The sequence below is a fragment of the Solenopsis invicta genome, chromosome 4, assembly GCF_016802725.1.
Source record: "Solenopsis invicta isolate M01_SB chromosome 4, UNIL_Sinv_3.0, whole genome shotgun sequence".
Taxonomy (NCBI): Eukaryota; Metazoa; Arthropoda; class Insecta; order Hymenoptera; family Formicidae; genus Solenopsis; species Solenopsis invicta.
Window position 1 is genome coordinate 5,464,158 of NC_052667.1, and position 22,868 is coordinate 5,487,025.

General features: G+C 40.8%; 1 protein-coding gene across 6 annotated transcripts in view; it reads right to left on the reverse strand.

Moving 5' to 3' along the window:
* LOC105195558 (RNA binding protein fox-1 homolog 2) overlaps positions 1 to 22,868 on the reverse strand; it is a 339,314-nt gene that overhangs the window by 50,057 nt on the left and 266,389 nt on the right. For all 6 annotated transcript variants that reach the window (XR_005574599.1, XR_005574602.1, XR_005574603.1 and 3 more), the window contains one exon: positions 11,087 to 11,141. Coding sequence is in view for 1 of the 6 variants with exons in the window: in XM_026134731.2 (XP_025990516.1) it covers positions 11,087 to 11,141 (55 nt within the window). In the remaining 5 variants the exon portion in view is untranslated. The remainder of the gene's footprint in view (positions 1 to 11,086; positions 11,142 to 22,868) is intronic.

The window sequence follows — 22,868 nt, forward strand, 5'->3', positions numbered from 1 at the left end:
AATGACAGCGCGTAAAGTTTTGCAAAACAGATTTCGTTCAATTAATATCAATTTGAATTAATATCAAATTACACGGGGTAATTTTGTTCACGGCTATCCCGCAGCTGTGATTAAAACGCTCGTTCTTATTCTCCGCAAAGCTGCACTAATAATCGCTGGGCGTGGTTGATTGATTACCGCTAAGTTTTTAGGGCTCCAAGGGTTGTGCTTCACAAGCTTATTCTTCCCACGAGCGTAAATTCCTCGTGAAATTCTTTCTCCGGAAGAGAAGATTTCACCCGTAGTAAATTACCCGTATGTTAAAATAAGAAAAAAAAGGAGCGATACCCACATTAATGTCCGTTACGAAAAAAAGGGGGTGGAAAGGAGTTTATAAATTCTGAGACGGAAAAATCGATCGATCCTAAAGTTCGCCGTTTCACTAGCAAAAACAGCAATGTTAATTAATAATAGATTAATTCCGTTACATTATATTTGAGCGACCGTTTGCAAGAAGAAAAAGTGTGGAGGAGCGTATCTTCTTTTACGTGAAATACTATACTGATTACGTCAGACTACTGTCGTACAAATTTACTTTTATGTTGCGACGATACATTTAAAATCGAATCTAAATGAGAGGAATACGTAATACGGATGGAAAATGGATTTTATATCACCGTAGGGATAACCAGGAGTCTCTTTCCCTTCGCGTAATTGGTCGCGGGAATTATGTAACAAGAAGATTGGCTCTATCGAGAATGGCCGCGAACTATCGACGGCGCGCGCTCCTCCCGTCTTATAAAACCCGAGATTGCAATTTTCTTTCTCGAGACGCGGGCGCCCGCGCACGCCTTCGATTTTGTTCGCCGGGAGATGAATAAGGCGGGACGAGCGAAGTTTGATGCCGAGCGCGTGATTTATGGGGCACTTTTTTCCAAGATTATGCGCATAAAGATGCTTTAAAATCAAATCAGTTTTTACGAACTCGGAAAAATATGCGCCTGCACGAATCGCAAAATTTCCACTTTCATAATGTACATAATAACGCGTCCGTCGGCTGACGAGAGGCGAGATCATGCGAGAACTCAAAACTCAAGTTTTACCGGCGCGTCCATTTGCGCTCTACGCGCATCAATTATAAGGCACTTCGACTGAAATCCATTTGCAATTAATTGGTAACTTAATACTTTCGTACAGTTAATTGCGAAGCCGCTCGCTTCCAGCGATACCTCAGTACCGCGGTGTATCAGAGGAATCGATGATTGTTTATTATTAATTTGAACAAACAGGTAAAATAGTGTACTCTTTCGCTCAATGTAGAGCTAACAAGGGAACGCGATCGAGTATCCCTCTCTGATTTTAATAAGCTCTGGATGTGCTAAAATATAGATAAAAATAAGTAAACGTATTTTTTGCATGTTCTTAAATGTTAAAGTAAATGCTTTTAAAAAATAAAAGAATTGTTTTCTTTCAAAACGAATAAACTATAAAGGATAGAAGACAATTTTTTAAATAAAAGTTGATCAGCTTTAAGGGTACTTTATTATAAATAATAAAAACTTTTTCAAATAAAAATTAAGAAAAAATTTATTAGCGCGAGAATATATATTTAATAAAAAAATATATATCTTTTATTTTTATCTACACAGAAAAGAATTAGTGTCAAATCAAGTGTCAAATCGACAATTCATTGTTCATGTATAAGCAAGAATAGAAAATCTTGGAAAAATTGATAATACGTCGTCTTAAACAGATGTAATTTGCTTACATGAAAAGACAAATTTTCTTCAGATAAGCAAATTATGTCTGTTTAAGATAATAAATATTTTCAAGAAGATTTTATTTTTTTGCTTATATATGAATTAATGATTTGATAATAATTTTTTTGTTGTGTAAGCAAATTATGTCTGCTTAAGATTATCAAATTCTTTCAAGATTTTATATTCTTGTTCATATATGAAACAATAAATTGATTTGTCACCCATTTTTTTTCTATGCACTCGATTATATTTTAAGTGTAAAAGGTATTTGAGCAAACGTAATATAGTACAAGATTTCCAGTTTTCTAATTTTTACGTACGAGTTTCCACAGGACCCAGAGCATCTCGCGATCGCGGTCCAGCGACAGCGCGACGGCGCACTAACGACGCGTGATCTACGTGCGCGTAATGGGAGCGCGATTTCGCGTACGTCCAGCGTCCGCGGCACTGACGGACGCGAAAACCAGCGGCGAGATTGATCGCGCGATTGCGTGCCACGCGGCTGTATCTCTGCCACTGTAGTAATGAAACGGAAGGTGGCGAATTACTCGCCCTTCGCCCTCGCCTCCCGCGTTCGCCGCGAACGGTTCGGGTCCTGTATCGCGTCGGGGATGACCCGTACAAGCGGAATGCCGGATCCGGTCTCACTCGGTGTTGTCCCAGCGCGAGTGTGCATATCTCGCGTCGGATTTAACCCCGATTTTTGTCAGATTCGGCGAAGCACGCGCCGATGTAACGCGATAAAAGCGGAAACGAGCAATCGGATGGCGGAGCTCCCTTGATAACTCGCCTTCGGAGGGATAACAATGAGGCGGACACGTAGTAAATCGCTTGATTGTCGAGGCCGCTGCGTGCCTAAAATCGCGTGGAATCCAAATACGCGTTAAATTTCCACGATTGAATTTTACCTCGTAAAATAAAGGGGTGGCCATTCGCGCGCGCAAATCCCGCACTGGCCTGTACTTCCACATTGGGCTTTGAGATTATAATCGTGGGCGTAAAAAAAGCTCACACTTTTTTATTATAATAATTAAAATCGCGCTGCCCTTAATTAAAATTTTGCAAAATGTTTTACATTTGCATATTTAAATAACGAGAAAGTTACCGCGTATTATTATTTTACATTTGGATATTAAATATGACTTGCGCTTATATTACGCTCTTCGAAATAAAAGTTTGCTTAATCGCGATAAAAAAATTTTTTAAATCCGAGAGAATTTCTGTTTCTTGGAAGTACGCTGTGGACTTTAGATTTATGGGCGATACAGTGATTTTTTTCGAAATGGCGAGAATAGATTTGTAACCCGCGAGAAATCGAAATTGGAATTTCTCGCGCACAGTTTCTGAGAAAATATCGCCCGAGTGATGTACTCCCGAGCTAAATAAGAAATAATAGCAGACAAGGCAGCGACGAAAAATTCGAATACTCGGTTCTCGCTCGGTGCAATTTGGCCGCCGGAAATGATTTCTTCTTCGATTTCGCGAATAAACGCGCTAGAGTTCATCATTACACGGGATTAATGAAAGCGGAGATGTAGCGTGAGAGGTAAAAATTAAAAATAGAGATAAACATACGATCTCTAATAATTTCAATACCGTGAAACAGCTTTATCGAAGTTCCACAATCGAGTGCAAATTAATTGCAGCGAATGACGGCATAATAAAAGAAAATGGGATTACGGAACGGCGAAAGATAGATGCCGGGGAGGGAAGGGGAGGAGAAAAAAAAGTTCCTCATCCTCTCTCGGCGCGGTACTAATTATAGTACTATATAATTATTACTCGCCGCGCATATTAAGGTGGTGTTTACGCATGGTATTCAACAATGTAGAAAATAGGTAGTTTCGTCTTGCAACAAGCACGTCTGTTTACTCACGCTCGTGTGCTTACCGCCGCACCGTCGTCGGATGTGGTGTCTGCTCATTTATGCGTGTGTACGTAGCTACTTGGGGCAAAGATGTAATTGCGTTTCGCGGAATGGCTCCGCAGCCGCGACGAAGAAATCAGCAATTTCGCTCTATCTCCGCTCCGGTTTTCGGCGACACTCGAATGCGCGCGCGCGCGCGTATAAAGCGATTTCTCTTGATATTTCGGTAGATCGGGTCAGCGCATCTTTAGGCATGACGCGAGACCCGTGAAAATAGACGCGTACCGCGCTCTCCTCCCGTCATATCCCTCTACAAGGCCCGATTTCTTCGTTGCCCGCCCCGGTTTATTTATCGAGCACGGCCGCGGCGGACAATAGTGCGCCCGCTTTGCATAAAACTTATAGGATCCCCCGCGACGAGCCGGCGCGCGGCGTATCGAAAATATATCATGCAAATATTACGCAAACACGTTACGCGGTGGCGCGTGAAATTTCACCCACGCCCCTCGGCCGCCCGGCCATCCCTTTTGTGCGCTTTTCGTCCGTTCCGCGAATTTCTCGTGCGAAAATGCTGGCGCGCATATAAAACACGTTGTAATTCCATTAAACCTCGCTACCGGTATTAACCGCCGGTACAGTCACGGCGGCCTGGCTGGCTCCGCGATGGGAATAAAAATAAAAAAAAAAATTTTTTTTTTTTTTTAAATAAAATGAAGCTTCCCGCATCGCCGTGCGGCCGAACTTTTTCGTTCTGCGCGCTTCTCGCGCTTATTTCTTGCCGATGAATCGGCGAACTGCGCCGGAAAAATGAGAACGCGAAGAAGCGAACGGGAAAGTTTCGGAAAAAAAGTGTGCGACCCAGTCGCGAAATAAATGCGAGAGCGAATCCTTTTTCTCTCTTTGCGACGGAGAAATGTTCTTCGTTTCAACGACACCGCCGCTTTGTGGATACCATCGCAGCTGTAAATCGGATTTTTAAAAAAAGTACCGTGTTAGCCAGATAATAATAATCCTGTTATTAAACGAGAAAGAAAAGGGAGAGAGAGAGGACGAGAATTCCAATCTTAAGCAGAATACAAATTTTTTCAGTATTAAATATTTTGTTCCGTATTGAAAGAAAGTAGAGCAACATAATAAAGAGGAAAAGAATATTAACCCGGAAAATGGTCACCTCACTTTTTTCTTTTTGAGTAAACCTGGGGTAATCACCCGAGATGATGTTTAATAACAGTTTTACATATTCTATATATTATTGATAGTTCTATAATTTTTTATATTTAAAAATATTATATATAAATATATTGAAAAAGAAAGTTGTTAATTTGATTAAATTTCTCAACTCGATAAAATGTTTTTAGTTCAAGTATTTATGTATTTGACTTAAATAGCTAAAATATTTCGCTCAAGTTTAAGCATTTATATGTTTAACTCAAATACATGGATACTTGAACCAAAAAAATTCAATAGAATTAAAAAATTTAATTTCCAATTAACAACTTTTTGTTCTCAGCATAGATTTAATTAATATTTTCTGGATAAAAAAAAAGGAGGAACCAAGAAAATATTAGACGGAAAGAATACAAAAATTAGTTAATATTATAATATGCTTTTGATATTGTAGGCTTCGTTGGGATTATACATTTAAATATTCTAAAGAATATTTAAAGAATAATTCTTAGAAAAAAAAATATTCATTTTATAGCAATATAAAATAAGATTAGGTCGCTGCCATGATGTTATTTATATTGTAATCGCTCTTGTAGATTTATTAAAAATAATTTATTTTTATATTTATTATTAAAGATTATATAAATATAGAAATTACGTGAAATATATTTTTTTTCTAAAATGTACAATTATAGAAACGTAAGATATAAAAACTTTTTGTCATATAAGCATGAAGATAATGTTAATAGCTTGCAACACTTCTTAATTCAAACTTCATTCAAACTCAATTATTACTTCGAATTCATAATAAAAACTCTAATCATTCTCGACTGATTTTATAACGTAAATGATCACCTGCTTTTTCCCAGAGATTTCTACAAAACAAGCTTTATTTTTCTGACGTTAAAATGACGTAAAGAACACGCCAGGGGACTATTCTTCGGTTAAGAGAACTGTACCGAACGCTCATCTATCGGGTGATAATAAAACGCAAGAGAGAGAGAGAGAGAGAGAGAGAGAGAGAGAGAGGAAAAGAAAGACACGCAATTTCGACGAAGACGATTTTAGAGGGATAAAAGTTTCCGGCGAAACGGAGTTAAAGCTAACCAAAGGTAAAGTTTCTTTCCGCGGAAGTGAGATATTACGTGCGATATCTCGATGCATTGCATATTCGTTGCGGCACGCTTTTCCTCGCCGCGGGAAGGAGCAGGACGAAAAGATGAGGGCAGCGCGGCTCGCGCGCGGATTAAAAAGAAAAAGAGGAGGGAGAGCGCGCGTAACACGATTTGAGAGAAAGAAAAGAGAGAACAACGGGGGAGGAGGATGCGTGCCACGCGAGCGCGAAGGAAATGTATGCATGCCGTGCGGCGGGGCGTTATTTACGCGACAATTAATGAGCAACGAGACTTCGCGTAAATTATGGACATCACGTACCGCGGGTACCGGGGGGGGAATGTTCCCACGAAAGCGGCGAGCGGAAGCGCCGCGGTGCCGTGAAAAGCGAGCTGTTGCCAAACGGCGGCGGAGAGCGGATAAAGCACCAGGTGAAAACGCCAAACGTAATAATCCTAAATATTCGTGACGTCATTGAAAAAAGTTTCTTTCGTCGTTAGGATTATACGCTGGAAACAACAGAGATGTTCGGATCGTCAGAGGGACAGGCATTTTGCATATTAAAAATAATTTTCAAACAGAAGCGCGTTTTTATTCTCTTTTTATTAGGAATTACGAGGGACCATGGAATTAAATTTCCAGTGGGATTAATCCGGCTGCGAGAGAAATTATTTCGGGAGAACGTTAAAATTGTCGGGCACGTAAATTTGGTATCGGTTTAAAGAGGATTGAGAGGCCGCGTGTGCATCGTTGCTTTAAGAGAAAGTGGGACGAACGGGGGCAAGTATGCAATTTTTACGACTCGGCTTCTGTAAATCCTGTCGATCCGAGATATATACAAGGGCGGAAAAACATGTACCAGCGGAGGAAAAACGGGTCGGCCGGGGTCGCGCGGAGTAACTTGTTCGGGCTCCTTTCAACGTTATTTACACACGTGGCGTATTACACGCTGAAGTACGGGAAGAAGAAGGAGCTCACATGACCGGAGGCGAAATAAATTTGTGGTTTCGCACTTGCAAAAACGACGCGCATGTAGATACACCGTACAGGTTTAATAACTAAAAGCAGCTGGGCAAGGATGTGCGATATTACGCTGTTAAAAGCGTCACGAAATTTTATGTATTTTGCAGTTACACATTAAAAATTTAATGCACATTAAGGTTAACGTATCTATAATTGAAAAGCGTGCGCTTGAAATTTAGTGCACCTTTGACAACATTAAATTTACATTAAATGCTTTTAAATGTGCCTGCTTGAAATATGCTTCCGTTTACATTAAATTCTGCTATCGATTTTTAACAGTTAAAATTGCTGATTCTTAGAGCGATCTTAGAAATGAGATTACCACTCGTGTTATATTTTTTGAAGTTAGAGAAACACAAATGCAGCTTCGTTTAAACCTATTGATATCTAAAGTCAATCACAGATTTTTTTTATAGACGTCAAGAAGACGGGAATAATGATTTATTTTCGAAGGTACACGGTACCCGCGGCGAAAATTGATGACTCTATAATGAGGCGAATTACGGCAGCTATTTCCGTCGCCGAATACACATTTCTCTATAATTAGATATGCGCTACTTGTATAATTAGGATTCGAGACTGATACACATATTTAACTGTGTAATTGTACACCGCGATAACATTGCAACATGTCGGCTATTTTTACATGCTTACCATAAACGCGGAAAATTAATACGATATGTTGCATAAATTATACCGCGTCTATATCGAGTTACGTAAGCTGGAATCGTACGTGCCATGTTAACCCTCGCTCTACAAATACCCCGTGTCTGATCGGTTTTTGTCCACGGAAATTTCTCGAAAAGGCAATTAAATTATAAATACTAATTTTACTTTTTTTTTCCAAAATAAAATACAAACTGTTTCTTCTAGAAACGCGAAATGCTCATAAATTTTTAGTGATTTTTTTGAACCACTTTAAATACGCGGAAAAATAGTTGGTAAAAATAAGGTAACGTTTTTCACATTACATTGTGAGACTTAATTCCTCTTTTCCTTATACCTTATAAAAAAAAAGCACTATGAAAAATCTAGTCGCACATCCTCGCTTTTTCTACGACTGCTCGGCTTTAAGAAAGAAAACTTGTTCTTTTAGTATTATCAACATCTGAAAGCGCACGGCAAAAGTTCATGGAATAAAACTTAAATATCGCATTTATCATTTATCTCACGTCTCAGACTTTCTAGACGTCGCGCGAGGAGAGAAAAAGGAAGATTCTCGTGCAGAGCGTTTCACAGATTAACATTTCCCATCACGTTTAGTGACTTCTCGATTCTCCTTGAATTTAACCACGATACCCCCCTCCCTTTTCCCCTCCCGCGGCTAAAGCTTCAAAAAGTTAGCTCGTTAAATTTTTCACCAATCAAAAAGTCAGATACAAACATGCGAAAAGTGTCAAGGCAGCATTTGTCATCGCCCACGACACCGGCTGCTGTTGCGCGAATATTGTCGAACGCGAGAGAGAGAGAGACTGTCACGAGGCGCGAGGTGTCTCGACCATTCCACTCCATCGGGAGAGAATCGACAGTTGTCGAATCGGTTATTAGAGGCGTCGCGTCGCGGCCACGCGTGCACCTGTACGCGCCAAATGGCCCGAATTGATCTTAACGTCTCTCGAAGCGTGCCCCCGGGGGCGCGAACCTTAGCATTCCGATAATTGCATGTCGCGTGCGTGGGCCCGGGGGTTAAACCTTGCACACACAAGCCGTCACTCGATAGGACGTTGCCTCGACGTGGGCGAGAATCAATTCAGTCGCTGGACACGAAGTCCTGTGTTGATTTGATCGCAATTAAACCGGGACGAACGCATTGCGACTGCGATGCCAAACACAAGTGAGCGACTTAAAATTTAACGCTACATCGAAATCCCGATGCAACACGGCACGAATGCCTCCGTCATTTTAAGCAAATTCCTAATCGGATTTATTACGGAGATTAATTGATATAACAAGAAATAACGAGAAATGAAGATCCAACGATAATTTGAAATAAGACGTCTGCCGAAGTCGGTGCAATTTGTGTTTCAGTGATAAATAAAATGAGATGACAATTAAAGAAACGCGCGAGAGAAAATTAAATTGCAAATTAGCCAGTTCGTCATTTACGACCAAAATTATGTTGTACATGCGGTTATAATTGGCGGTACCGACGTCACTCGGCGTCCTTTGTGGACTGAACAAACTGTTGACCAGAATTATATTCACGTTAGGAAACACTTGGCAACGCGCGTTCAATCGTTATTACTGTTTTAAGTGCCAATTATTTATAACATCGAAATCGTGCCGCTTCAACTCGTGGTATAAAGGTCGACGTAAATCGCGATTAATCGTCTTAAAGAAAATTCATAGGCAATACGTAATAAGGCGACGAAAATAACAAATGTCGTCCATTTGAACCAATAAAGTTTTGCAAAATCATTATTATTATTTTACAATTGTCACTATCTTTTCTAATCTTTTAACATTACGTGAATGATCTCTCTAATTGTTTAAAATAGATATAAACTATTCAGTCGCAAATCTCACGTGTGAGCGATAGAGTTCTATTTTAACTCTATTTTACGTAATATTATTCTAGAACATTTGGTACTTGACAATTAATTATTCTTGTTAAACGGGCGGCTTGCGAAGCTCGTGTAATTTTGCAAACACACAGCCTGTACAGTTTTGGAGAATATTTTGCAGAGCTTTTCGGGTATTAACTGTGACCTAGAAATATCTGGCAGACTGAAGGACTTCGTAGTGTAATCAGCGAGGAGCCTATTTGAGCGGTAGCCGGTTACGTAATATCACATATTTGCAACGTGTTCTCTTCGCAGCTGGTGGCCGGTCAGATAATCCGGATTAAGCCGCAATTTAAATCGGACGGTACGAGCGGACCGAGGTTAGATTTAGTTTAAAACTCTCCGGCATTACGTGTCGCGCGCATAATGGACGTGAGCACAGTATGAAATTTGTCCAATTTAGCAAAACAAAAACATTTTGCACGACACGTCTATTAAGGGGTCGCGACGCGACGCGACGCGACGCGGGCTTAGCAACTTTTACAACTTTTATTAAGCGCGCCGCGCTAATTTTGCCTTAAATTCCATTATGGATTCGGAGCGATATATAAAACACACTACGGAGAATAACTTACTCTCTTTACGCTCGCGCAAGATTTCCTATGTAAATATGTACATACATTTTTCCGATATCGAATTTGAATTTTAGATTCACGCAGCTAAGCCAAACATTCTTGAAACATAAAATACGCGGGACGCAAGTGTGTAAATGTGTGCACGCGCGCGTGTAACCATGTAGAAAATATTTTTGTCCGTCTCTGTGCATCGAGCGAAATTTCCCCCCCCCCCGCTCTCTCGCCATTGCGATGCACGGCGGAAGAGAGGCGCAAAAGAGAATCGCGGAATTTAAAACACTCCGCGAAGCTCTCTCTCTCCTGCGTCTTATTCCGCAATAAGGGAAGACTTTTTGCATCTTTACGCCGGCGAAGTCGGCGAACGCGCGGAAAATGTATATTTCCGGTGCAATATTCCCCGGGAAAATACACTCGCGTACGTATGTACAGCATAGATCGTGTGTGATAGAAATGATATACGAGCTGTATTTTTTTATTATTTCATGCGATAGATCGCCGCGCCGCGCCGCCCCCTCCTCTCACCGCACGCGAGCAATACGCGCGATCGGCCATTTCACATACCGCTTTCAAAAGCACGATCGTATTTTTCTTATCCTGAGTTTCTGCTACGTTTCGTGGAACTTCAATTTCACGCATCAAATAGCCGGCGAGCATAATCCACATCAATATCATTTAATCTGAATATAATATCGCGTTTAGAGAAAAGATAACTTTCGTTTTGTTGCGAGCAACGTAGAATGCCCTGGTAACGTTATAAAACGTAAGCAAAATGATTTTCTAGTTAAAATCAAATTATATCCGCGTCCAAATTTACTGCCTTCAATCGTAAAATGTTTTTATTTCCGTTATCTTCGCCGATCCGGTGCTATAACGCGGCATGTATACCCTGTGTGTGTGTGTGTGTTGCGATGTTTTGTGCTCTAATGGAACCCTGTCGTGGCTCGAGGCATTTCTAAGTACAAAGCGGCTCGGGAGAAAGCTCCGAGGGGCGAGAGTTACGGGGAGATAAAGGTGATAAGAAAGTTTCGGCCCACTTACCGTTTGGCACCGTCGGCGGTTTTTTCGTCTGTACCCTCGCTGTTGCGTTGTTCACCTGTCGAGTTAAGAAGAGGCAGGGGTTAGAACAGAAGCTCTTTTTTTTATTCTCACGAGAGAGATTTCCAACTAACATCGCCCATCTTCGGGATCCGCGCGTGGCCATTTTGTTAAGTCGCGGAAAAATCTTTGAAAATCCCGTAAGAGTTTTCGACTCGCCGCGAGTAAAACGCAAAGATTTTTTTATTTTTTTAGAAAGTTGCGGCCTATCCGCGGTCAATTAAAATTGAAATTCGAAAGCATTTTCACAATTTGATTAAAGTTAATTTTCGAAACGACGGAACGATTACGTGGAAGCACTGAAACGTTTGCAAAATGTGTTGATGATAATTATCCGAGGTACTAATGGAACAAACTGCGGGCGCGTAAAAATGTAATCGTCGCAGAAAATGCGCTCTGAGTCGAATAAAATATGAGAAACTTTGGCAATTTCACGGGGCCGCGCGCGGATCCTGTAATCAAATATACATTGTTCGATGCAGAAATCCGATTTGCCGGGCTGCAATTTGCAGGCTCTGATTTTGTTCGTCATGAAATTGTGATTTCGGTTCAAAACGCGATAATCATGCGTATTCCTGCATCGAGCAAGCGAATTACAAGTAATATTTAATAAACGATTACAAATTATGTAGACGGTTGCACGATTATTTTCTCCTTATTGCTTTTTTTAACACGACCCCCCCTCCTCCCTCCTCCCTCGTTTCAATTACCTTCATCAAGTTCGGCGTGCGGATTGTGATCGTTGTTTCACGATACATTGGTTAAACAAATCGCGCGTATGTTTTATATCGCATGTACGTACAACGACAGGTGTTTAAATCGTGCAAGCGCTACAAGTTTTCGCTCGAATTCAGAGGTTTTTCTACCGTTCAATTTTGGCCTTTGATACGTAAATTCTCAATCGAGCATACATCAAACAGATCAATTTGTCAATTTAGAAAGTAATCAGAAATCTGTGATTTTCGCGGAACGCAAAAATCACGTATCAAATTCACGTATCAATTATATAATCGTATTTTGAAATACGTCCGAATTCAAGGAACGTTATCTTAACGTTAAAACATATAACAATATCGAAAATCTCTTTCCAAAGCGAAAAAAAGATTTTCTCTTTTAACAGTTTCTAACTTCCAAAATGGAGAAAATATTGCTTTATGTAATGTGATAAATTGCGAACGATGTATGATAAATTGAACGAGAAACTCGGAAACGTATAAATAAAATATGAATTTCACGTAAAAATATATTTGAATGATAGCTGTAGATAAATTTTACGTGTCACATGAACATTGTGGAATTAAAAAAAAAAAAAAAAACTGTCACACAATTTTATTTTCGGAACAGAAAAAACATGTCATTCTATTAAGTCCGGTTCCATTAAATTAATTTCGGAAGTTAGAAACCGCAAGATTCTTCGGTGGTCGACGAATTTAACGCTCCAGTAACGATCGACGACTTATTATCCGATAAACGCTGGTATTATGCAACCTGCGTTTATTTGTCGCTTTCTAATAAGCGTTACAATGTTGCGCACGACCGGCGTATCGATCCGTGAGCTAAATATCGGCAATAAAACGATTTTAGTCATCGCTCCGCGGCGTGCCGTAGCTAATACAGCACGCCCCCGCGTACGATGCACGCTTAAATAGCGCGCGAACAATTCTCGCGTTTAATCTCGTCGACCCGCAAAGAGAGCTTTTACATGCGCGTCAATTGTCGGACGAGAGAAAGAGAGAACAGGGCGCAGGAGCACGACGACAGTGGTTGAATAAAAGTCAAACGTGTCGAAGGGCGCAACTAATTCGTTTTATTATGCACCTTACGGATATCAGTTTCGCGGGACAGTTTAATGAAATAAAAAAAAAAGGAAAAAAAGAAACCGATTGTTCTTTTGCGTCTATCAGGTGTCCTCCGCTCTCTCGATCTCTCTCTCTCTCTTTCTCTTTTCCTGCCTCCGTTTCCCGGCATAACCGAGAAAACAATAGCACAAGCCTTCCGTCGATTTCCGATTATTTCAATTTCGCTCAAGTACCTTCGCGTCTGGCAAAAAGGGACGAGTTTCCGGGTGGATCGCGACTTGTTTCGTTCTTTATCGAACGCTTCGCTTACCATGGGTTCTTCTGCTTTGCTTTTTGTGCTCCTCCACCTACCTCCAACCTAACAACCAGCCGCCCGCCTTCTCGTTTTCCTGTCCCACTTTACGCCCATTTCAACGGGGATACCATCGAGACACAAAGGGTCTGCGATATCGTATCGTACGGCATTGCGAAGTTTCTACATTCGAAACGCGAGTACGAAAACGCACGTCTCTTGATTCAGCGCAAATGTTTCCACGACAACCGAAGTCAATTGACACTGAATTGATCTTTGAATTCTTAGCAATATATTTAATTTTATGTTCTGGCACTTTTTCATCAAAAAAAAGTACAGATTAACGAGATCTAGATTTATGGTAATTATCGTAATAGATAGCAGTTTAAAAAAAAAAAGATTAAAACAAATAAATCAGTTTACATGAAAGAATTACAATTTGGAAAATGTAAAAATCAGTTAATATATAATATATTAATCGCCTGATTGGGATGCGTTAATTAAATCACGCGTGCCATTCGCGAACTACAATAATTTTGCGTCGATCCACTGATCCTTCTAAATGATTCTTACGCAACATTGCATCTCGAAAGATCTTCCGCGAAACGGAATTTTCCTGCCGCTGTGATCGAGGCAGCGATGAATAAAAATTATTTACACTTCCCGTTCTCGAATGCGCTGAAACGCATCTTGAGCAGCGTTCGTGTATCGACTCTCACGAGGATTGTGAGTTACGGGGCTTACTCAGGCCAATCACGCTCGGCCTGGCGCGGCGCATCGTCGAGCAATTTGCATTTTACGATCTTGTTTCCGGCAACGAAGGTTTGGTGGCTGCCGTAGATCTCGCGTCACAGGTAGAGCGCGGTTAAACGAACATTATTGGGAAATGGAGGTAGAGCCGTCGAATGAACGTACAAAAGTTTTCGCGCTACGTAACAATGTTCTCATTACTCATCCGTAGCGGAAGCTTTTGAAGACCGTGGAAAAGATTGTAAACTATTTAAGGATGTAACGGACATACGATCCCTGCAAAGTAAATAAAATTTTGGAAATGCGTTAATATTAACACTTTGAATAAATTATATATATGTTAAAGTTGTTTGAATAAGATTATATTTTTATAGTTTATTCTATTTGTTATTAAAAATTAAATTATTTCCTACAACATTAAAGAAAATCTCAATTTTTTTTGTGTAAATATTTTAATTCGTTGCGATAACTAAATAGACAATTACAATAAACTATCTTGAATACTTTAGTATTGTACTAAAGTATTCAAGATGCTCTAATATAATTAATAAAATATTTCAAAATAATTAACACAGTACTCTTTTATTTACAGTATAATACTAAAGTATTCATCAAGATCATTTATTGTGATTGTCTCTTTAGTTATATTGTAAATAAATAACTACATTTTGTTTATTTTACAGAACTGATTTCTAAAACGTAGATAATCTCGTAAAACGTTACATAAATAATCTTGAATTTTTAAAGCATTTATTGTATATAAAAGTTCAGATTTTTTCAATTATTTCATTAATTATATTAGAGCACATGTCTTCTTCTTATTGAAATAATTTTTTATCCCGATAAAAAATCGCCGTCAATTTTTTCTACTACTTTCAAATGCAATATAAAACAATCTGCAATTTTTTTATAATTTTTTCATATTTCGAGAAATTTCCAATACATGCTCAAGTTAATTGATGAAACGGTCAGGTTAATTTTGTAAAAATCCATGGCAACCTAATGTTAAAAATGTCAAAAAGATGCATCTGGACGTTTCTCCTAGGTGGCCCTTTTATCAAAAATTCGGTTTCTGTCCACGTCTCTAGGTATCATGTACCGTGCGAAATACCGCAAAACGTAGCGTTGCAAAAATCGCGCGCGGCTGCACTTTAACGAACAAACAAACGAGTGAAGCGCGAATCGACAGATACGTTCGAATCGCGTGAATCGAGCCGCGTCGATAATAAACAAGCGTGTCCGCGCGTGAGCCACCTTGTTCTGACAAACAATTGCGGCACGCTGGCGAATATTTGTTTGCGCGTGTCGCGCTCGCTCGCGAATCAGTGTATAGCATTCAACAGAAATTCAGTCGATGAAAAGCACCGCGAACGATGTGCAGCCCGGGTCTCACGATTGTTTTGCAAATTATACCCACTGATATTAATGCTACCAAGCTGACACCAACGAGTAATTTCAATTTTGGCTGTTATCGCCTGTGTTCCTTTTATAATGCACTTTGTGCGAAACGCTATATCAGCATGATATTGTTAATCTGAAATTTTATGGATGGCAACGCGCGAGGCAATAAAATAATATCGCGGTCAAATGATTTTTCCGATATTTCCTTGAACCGCGAATATAATTCGAATTAATGTTTGGCGATCGTTAAATGGGTCAATATTTTTATTAAGCTGCTAATTTTAGTAAAGTGCATCTGTAGTTAATTCTGGTTTCATAAACTCAATCGATTAACAGATGCATGTACCTTTAATTATATATCGCGCAATACTTTTAAATTCGAGGTACCGATTTTTAATGGAAATGACATTTCAAAGTTACACATTGGTAATATTTTATAATATTCGAAATAATAACGAAAATCTATACACTCTTCATGTAAATCACGTAAATCATTGTTAAAGTTGGAGGTGTATGTCGTAATAAAAGTTTTTGTATCTCCAATTTTTGGCGATACATGCGCTTGAGAGTGTGTATGAATAAAGCGCATTGACTAAACCTCGGCGATCAAGATAAACGTGTGGAGAGATCGATATCGCGATATATCACATTTTCGCCCTTGGATCTCGACGGCGTACGCCGGGGAAGGCTCTAAAGAGACAGTCACGGTCTTACGTGACTTTATTGATTCGGCACGGAAAAAAAAATTATGGATGCAGGCCACTGAATAATATGCAAACGACAGGGTTGCGACGAAAAAATGCATCGACGGCCTTGTTATGCCACTGTCTATATAGCGTGAAGTGCTTGCCTAAAATTACACGTCAAATCAATATTACAGACTTTTTTTTTCCCCCGGGACGTTCCTCCGGTCAATGCTATCACATATTTAATCTCGAGTGCCGCTTCATGTTTACCTTATGTGCGATTCTTATAGCGGACGATTAAAATTGAATTATGCAAGCATATTTAAGCACTATATGTATACCGACGAGCCGCGCTAACTATACTCCCCCGGTACACAACAATATTGATCACAATCGCCGATTAAACTCGCGCAATATGCCACAAAAAAGAAAAAAAAAACATTTCTCGTGATGATAGCGTGATATAGAACCGAGAAATTTATTCTTCCGAAAAATATTTCTTTCCAAAGTTTTCAAATGAAAATCGAAGACATATCTCTCTTCTACCGTCAATTTGCAGCTTAATGAAATACCATTTGCGTCTACCCTGCATAATACCACCATCGCACGGCGCAATTGGCTGCGAGCAGCGGACCGATGAAGGCAAAATGGCCGCATTAATCAAGACCCGCGTACAAGGACGATCGGCATTCGAAGGATTTAACAATCGACGCGATTCTCTTCGTGGTAACTCCTACCCGGAGAATCCACGTTTCTCGAGCACTTATCTTGTTCCTGGGGGGGGGGGGGGGGGGATTCGAGAGGGACGATCTCGAGCCAGACTTGGGAGATACCTTCCAGAACGGCCGGCGCGGCGGCGCGGGCCCGGCCCGGTCGAATAAGCGAAATGGCACTTTGGAAATTTCGAGCAAACTCGCTTGCTCGCCTTCGACGAACGGACATCTGCATAAATTTGACTTGCTAAGGCCGAAAACTCGACCACCGTCGGACTGGCCGCGCCGGGGGGTGGGCGCGGGGTAAGGTACCTGTCGTTAATACCGGAAGCGATGTATGTACGTAACCTATGGGCCACCCGACCACGTCACTTCTGCCGGGAACGTGCGGCGAAAATGTACGAGGTAATCGAAGTCCCACTTTTCCTCCCCCTTCGACCCCTTCTATTGGTCATCTCGCTCGCTTGCTTACTAACCCGATACCCGTGCTACCACTCGTGTCCCTAATGACGGAACTGCTTAACGTGCTTGGTCATTCGCATTATCAGTTGAAGACCTCGTCGCCGACGACGTCTTTTAATCCGCTTGCAATCTTCTGATCTCCGTTTCGCGACGTCTTCCGAGAATCTTCCAGCTGCCGCTGGCTCGCGCAGCTTTTTAATTAGGCGCACGCGACGTACTTTGCACGATCACGTGGAAACATACACTTCTCACTGAAAAAACACACACACACAGTTCGAAAATATCTTCGAGATAAAGTTTGTAGCAACGAAGAAACTGACGCAAAGAATGAAATAATTTATAGTTCGATGAATACGGTTTCAATGCTGTAAGTTTCTACAAGTGTAACGCGGAAAAGGCGGCTTCTACTTTACATTGCTCAAACACGCGGCTCGATTATAATTTCAAGAAATTCGTTGCGCTGTTTGTACAGTCCCTCTTCTTTTGGGTCTTCATCGCGGTTGAATTTTCAACGAGTTATAAAATCGTGGCCGTGGAAATGCTCCTTTCCAATTCTGTTCACGGAACCGCGTATGAATTTTTCATGCGCGATTTAATCGCCGATTCGTCGATCCTGCCTGTGTTTGCACGTTACCGCGAAAAGCATCGTCGTCCCCTCCGGCGGCGTCGTCATCATCGTCGTCGCTGTTGACCCAGAATGTCGACTACTCCTTTGCATCTTCAGGAAGAGCTTTTTCCGACCCCCAACCGACACCACACCGTCGGTCGTTCCGCCAAGGCCAAACTCATTAAATCGCATTCATGTCGCGCGTGCGGCAACTATAATTTTTGATCTCTCGCAACGCGTACACAAGTATTCTCTAAAAGTTCCCATCCTGCCTTCCGCATCGCATTTGCGAACGTAAGCGCAAAACATCTCTCTTAAAAAAAAAAAGAAAAAAAAAGAAAAAAAAACGTAATTCAAAGATACTGCGAATGCGATCCTCTTCACAAACGAACTGTAAATCCATTTTCCTCGGCTATGTAAATTGCAACGCGTACGTAAGATGCGCATCGAAGCGCATTATACTCGACGACCATATCAGAGAGTAATATTCCCTCTTCATTTCACTATTTATATATTCAAATTTATTTCATTTCTTCGGATATACGGGCGGAAAACGTTCTGAAATTCCTCCGCGCATTTATACGTCACGCGGAGCCCCCGGGGCGGCACGTTTGTTTATTCGTTCTCCGTTCGCCTTGCCTCTTTTTATACCTCGCCTGTCTATTTTAGATCGTCTTACGGCGGCATTAGCATCGTCATTATCCCCCGGCGGCGCGGCGGCTTCGACTCACTCGGAGAATACCAGCTTCGTGTGCGCCGAGAAAGCGGGAGCTTTTCTTTTGACGATACTTCTTGTCGTTTTCTCTCTTAGCAGCCTCGCTCGTTAATCTGCATTCTTCGCCTACGTAGTGGGTCGACGTAATTTCAGGCTTCCGCAGCCTCTGTGTCATTTGTCATGGCGCGCAATAAATCGCGCTGGATTATGCATTCGAGGCTGTTCCTTAGCTGAACTGCCATAAGCACTTATCAACCGCTCGATCGACTCGCTCAAATGTTCTGTGTGGATTTTTCGCTACACGCGACGCTTTTTGCGCCCTATCGACGCGGATCTACTCCAGTTTTTATCAGAGACAAATGTTTTGGACGATATCTCGACGGACAGGAACGTAGAGACAAGAAGGGTCGTCATTATAATCTCGATTCATTATCTGCCAGTGCGGGAAATGCAAAAGCTCCAAGATAAATGAACGCCGTAGACTTGTCAAACATTAATAAATGTAACAAATTCAAATTTGTACAAATAAATGAAGAAATACTAATCCCGGTTGAGGCTGCACAGAAAAAAAATTATTATCAAATCAACAATATAAAATCTTCTTGGAAGAAATTTCTAATCTTAAATCTATATAATTTGTTTAACATAAAGAAAATTTTTCTTTTCATGCAAGCAAATTGCGTCTGTTTAAGATTGTAAAATCTCCCAAGAAGATTTTGTATTTTTGCTTACATATGAAACAATTGTTGATTTGAAACTAATTTTTTTTCTATGTGGATATTGGTGCTCAATATTATTTTATATTGTAACGTTCGAACGTTATCTTAATGAATAAAAGAATTTTTTGTCTACGATTGACTAATTCACTTTGCGCAAAAATAGCTGTACTCTCATTAGCCTTTCACTTATTCTTATTGTGTTAAATCTTGAGAGTATTTTACTAAAATTGTTATTATTATTTTATATTATAAATATAATAAAAATATTATAAATATATTATAATATAATTATTATGTTATAAATCTAATAATTATTTGAATAAATTGTTTACAATATTTTAAGCCCGTCAATCATAAATTGACGATTCATTTTCTATTTGATTTTTTAATTGCGAGTCAATTTAAGACTGATTGTGTCCAATGCGGTTTATAAATGTATACAATACTCAAGATTTACATATAAAATAATATACTAGACACCAAGAGCCAGTCTCTGTAACTGACGTTCCCTTACTCACTTGCGTGATTACACTTAAAAGTTGAAATTGTTAAAAAATTCATAGCGGATAACACACGGAGAGCGAAAAGTTCATCGCGTTTAATCGAAGAGTATCCCGCGTACGTGTCCGGTATTTTAAAACACTTCAATTCCGAGGCGATTATGAGGGAGATCAAAAGTTATTACTAGATATCTCGAATCTAACTTGATCTTGTGAAAATCGTAACTCGCTCGTGAGAAAGCTTTTATCCGGAAATTGAAAATAGAAAAGAAAGCGGAGAAAAGTCAACGCAAGAGGCAAGGATGACGACGATGCAGTCGAGCCTTCGCGCTGAGATACAACGAGCTAACGCGGAACAATGAGGGGACGATTACAAAGGGCGTTCATTAGGATAATGAGCCATTGAATACGATATCCGCTGGTTGTCGCGGGCATCTTGCCTCTTGTTGTAAGAGAGTTACGGCGGCGGATCTAAATCGGTAAATTAAAAATAGCGTTTCTATTTCCTCTTTCCACTCGATACTCTTCGATTATCGAAAGTGACCGGGCTTTCGCTGCACGTTTCCGTGCGAAACGCGCGTCTTCGATCTCTCCGCTACGACGGAGAAAGATAGCGAACGGGGGCAACGAAAAAGGCCGTGACATCGATAGGCGAACTCGATGCACCAGACGGCGCAAAGCGCGTGTGTCGCGACGACAGAGAAGTTCCGTCGACCATTAGAAATTAATAACGGGGAGAAAAGTCTGTTTCGCTCGGGAAATAATACACCCTCTTTATTCCGAGTTAATACTACTCGTCGGCTAACGGCGGCAAGCCCGCGCGCGCACTTCCGCGTACCTTACCGTATGAATTATGCCTCCGGCGAATTTGTGCTTCGGAGCCGCGCTCAGGGGAGTTTATAGACGCGAGGCAACATTCGCATTTGCGTTCGTTAATATTTATTATCGTTATTATCTCCCGTGGACGCCCGGCAGATGCGGATTCGCCAATAATAACGTCCGTACAATGCAACTTCTTTCCGCGCATCTAGAACCTCCATATTCATAAAAATCCTTTCCCCCGGTGATTTGAGTTCGCGCTGCATTCGCGCATTTTAATCCCTTTTCATCGATTTTCCCGATTCCGTGGAGATGCATCGGCGATGAAGGCCGCGAATAAATACATCGCGATGAACGACGCCAAATTTCACGAGCGAGTTCATCTTCTGCCCGTCGAAGGGTGAGCGCGGACCGTGCGTTAAATTGCGCGTGAAACGCGAATATGCGTAACGCTGCTGCTGCCGCCGCCGCGCCGTAGCTTGCTGATCCATAAAAAAGCAACCTTCGCCGGATCAAGCTGTCGTTATCTCGAGGAAAGAAACGCGAAATCCCGCATTTAATCAATGCAATCGACGATTTATTTCGTAGCTTCCGTCTTACTCGGGGGATATCTAATTTTCAAAGTCGCTGAATCGTATTAGCGTCCGGAATTATTTAAAGCTCGAAAGAGAGAGAGAGAGAGAAAGAGAGAGATCCGGACATTAAAAAGTTGTGTCGGCAATTAAAAGGTCTCTCAGGGGGAGGATTAACTAATAAAGTGACTTTCTCCCTCGGGGAACGTCGCGGGAGATTTGCGAAAAGCTAATTGTGCGTCCTCTTAAATCTGTCCCCCCTTCCCCCTCTCCCTCAAGGACAATTGCTGCAATAAATACATCGGTTCTCGTGAATTTCGGGAAATTTCTGCCGACGTCGCGAATTTTTATTCGGTGTCTCTTTCGAGCTCCGCTGGTTGGAAATTAGCGCGAAAAACCAGGTGAAAAAAAAAAGAAGAGGGGCGCGGTCTCTAATTTAAGATCGCTCCCTAATCTCTTCCGCAATTAAAGTGCTACGCCACGTTCGTGAGAAAATTACGCGTAAAAGAATTCTCGTTAGAGCTCGTTCTTTTTACTATTCCCTGCCATCTCGTTATTCCCGGCCGAGCGTTCCAGCGTTCCACGCCTCTTTTTTAACCTCTTGCTCTACGGCGACGGCTCTTAGAAAATTCAACAAAGGGCCCGGGTGCTTAGCACCCGAGTGAAACGGGTCAAACGTCGTCACACAAGAGTGATGACGTACGAGATATAATCGCTTTAAAACCACTCTCGCGTTTTAATTGGCAACGGTGCAAGGATCTTTCGTAACTCGCGTACGCCACGCGAGGGGCGGGGGGTGGTCTTCCCTTTTGCGAAAAACTTGATCGTGGAGGTACAAATAAAATGCAAATTGCTCGCGGAAGAAGCGTCATTATCGCACCATTATCACGTGTAATTAGCGCCCTGTTTTTCGACAGTCTCGATTGCCACTTGCGAAAGTACTTGAGCTCTCTAGTTTCAGTGAATTTCACCTCCTTACACATCTACACAGTATTATATACACTAGTATTATATGTTCTAAACGTATATTATACTTGTATTAGTTACACCATAAAATTATCGCAAATAGGACTTCGTTTTAGGAGAAAGTAAGCGCAACGCGCGTGCCGGTCGAAAAGATAAAAACAAAAAAGAAAAAGAAAACATCTGACAAAAATTAAAAAAAAAAAATTACGATTAGAAGTAACGTGAAAAAATTAATTCAAATGACGAAGTATTTATGCGGTGATTATGCCCCGTGTCTTTCGCAAATTTTAAAGTATCTTTTACCTTTCTTTTTTTAAGTATAAAATGTCTATTCTTCGAAATGAATACTTCGTCACTCGTGTGGATATATACATTCCAATGAAGGTAGTCTAATAAAGAAGCCATTAAAAATTTCATTCACTTATGCTAAAAATGCGAGCGTGGAAAAAGTAGTAACCGAGAAGGTAAAAAATATAAGAAAAATAAAATATAAAAAATATAAAAAAAGAATAAAAAACTTAATCTACCAAGGAAAATCGACCGTGGCACGGTTTTCGTGTATCGCGTGAGAGAGCGGGCAAGTGCGAGTTGTATTTCTCATTATACACATATGAGTCCGGTCTTTGCTTTGCCGGCAAAACGATTCCGGCTGCGGTGAATTTTTCCTTACCTTTTCGGACACTTTTGCGAGGTCCTTTTTCAGTGGCCCCCTCAGTGTCGCACG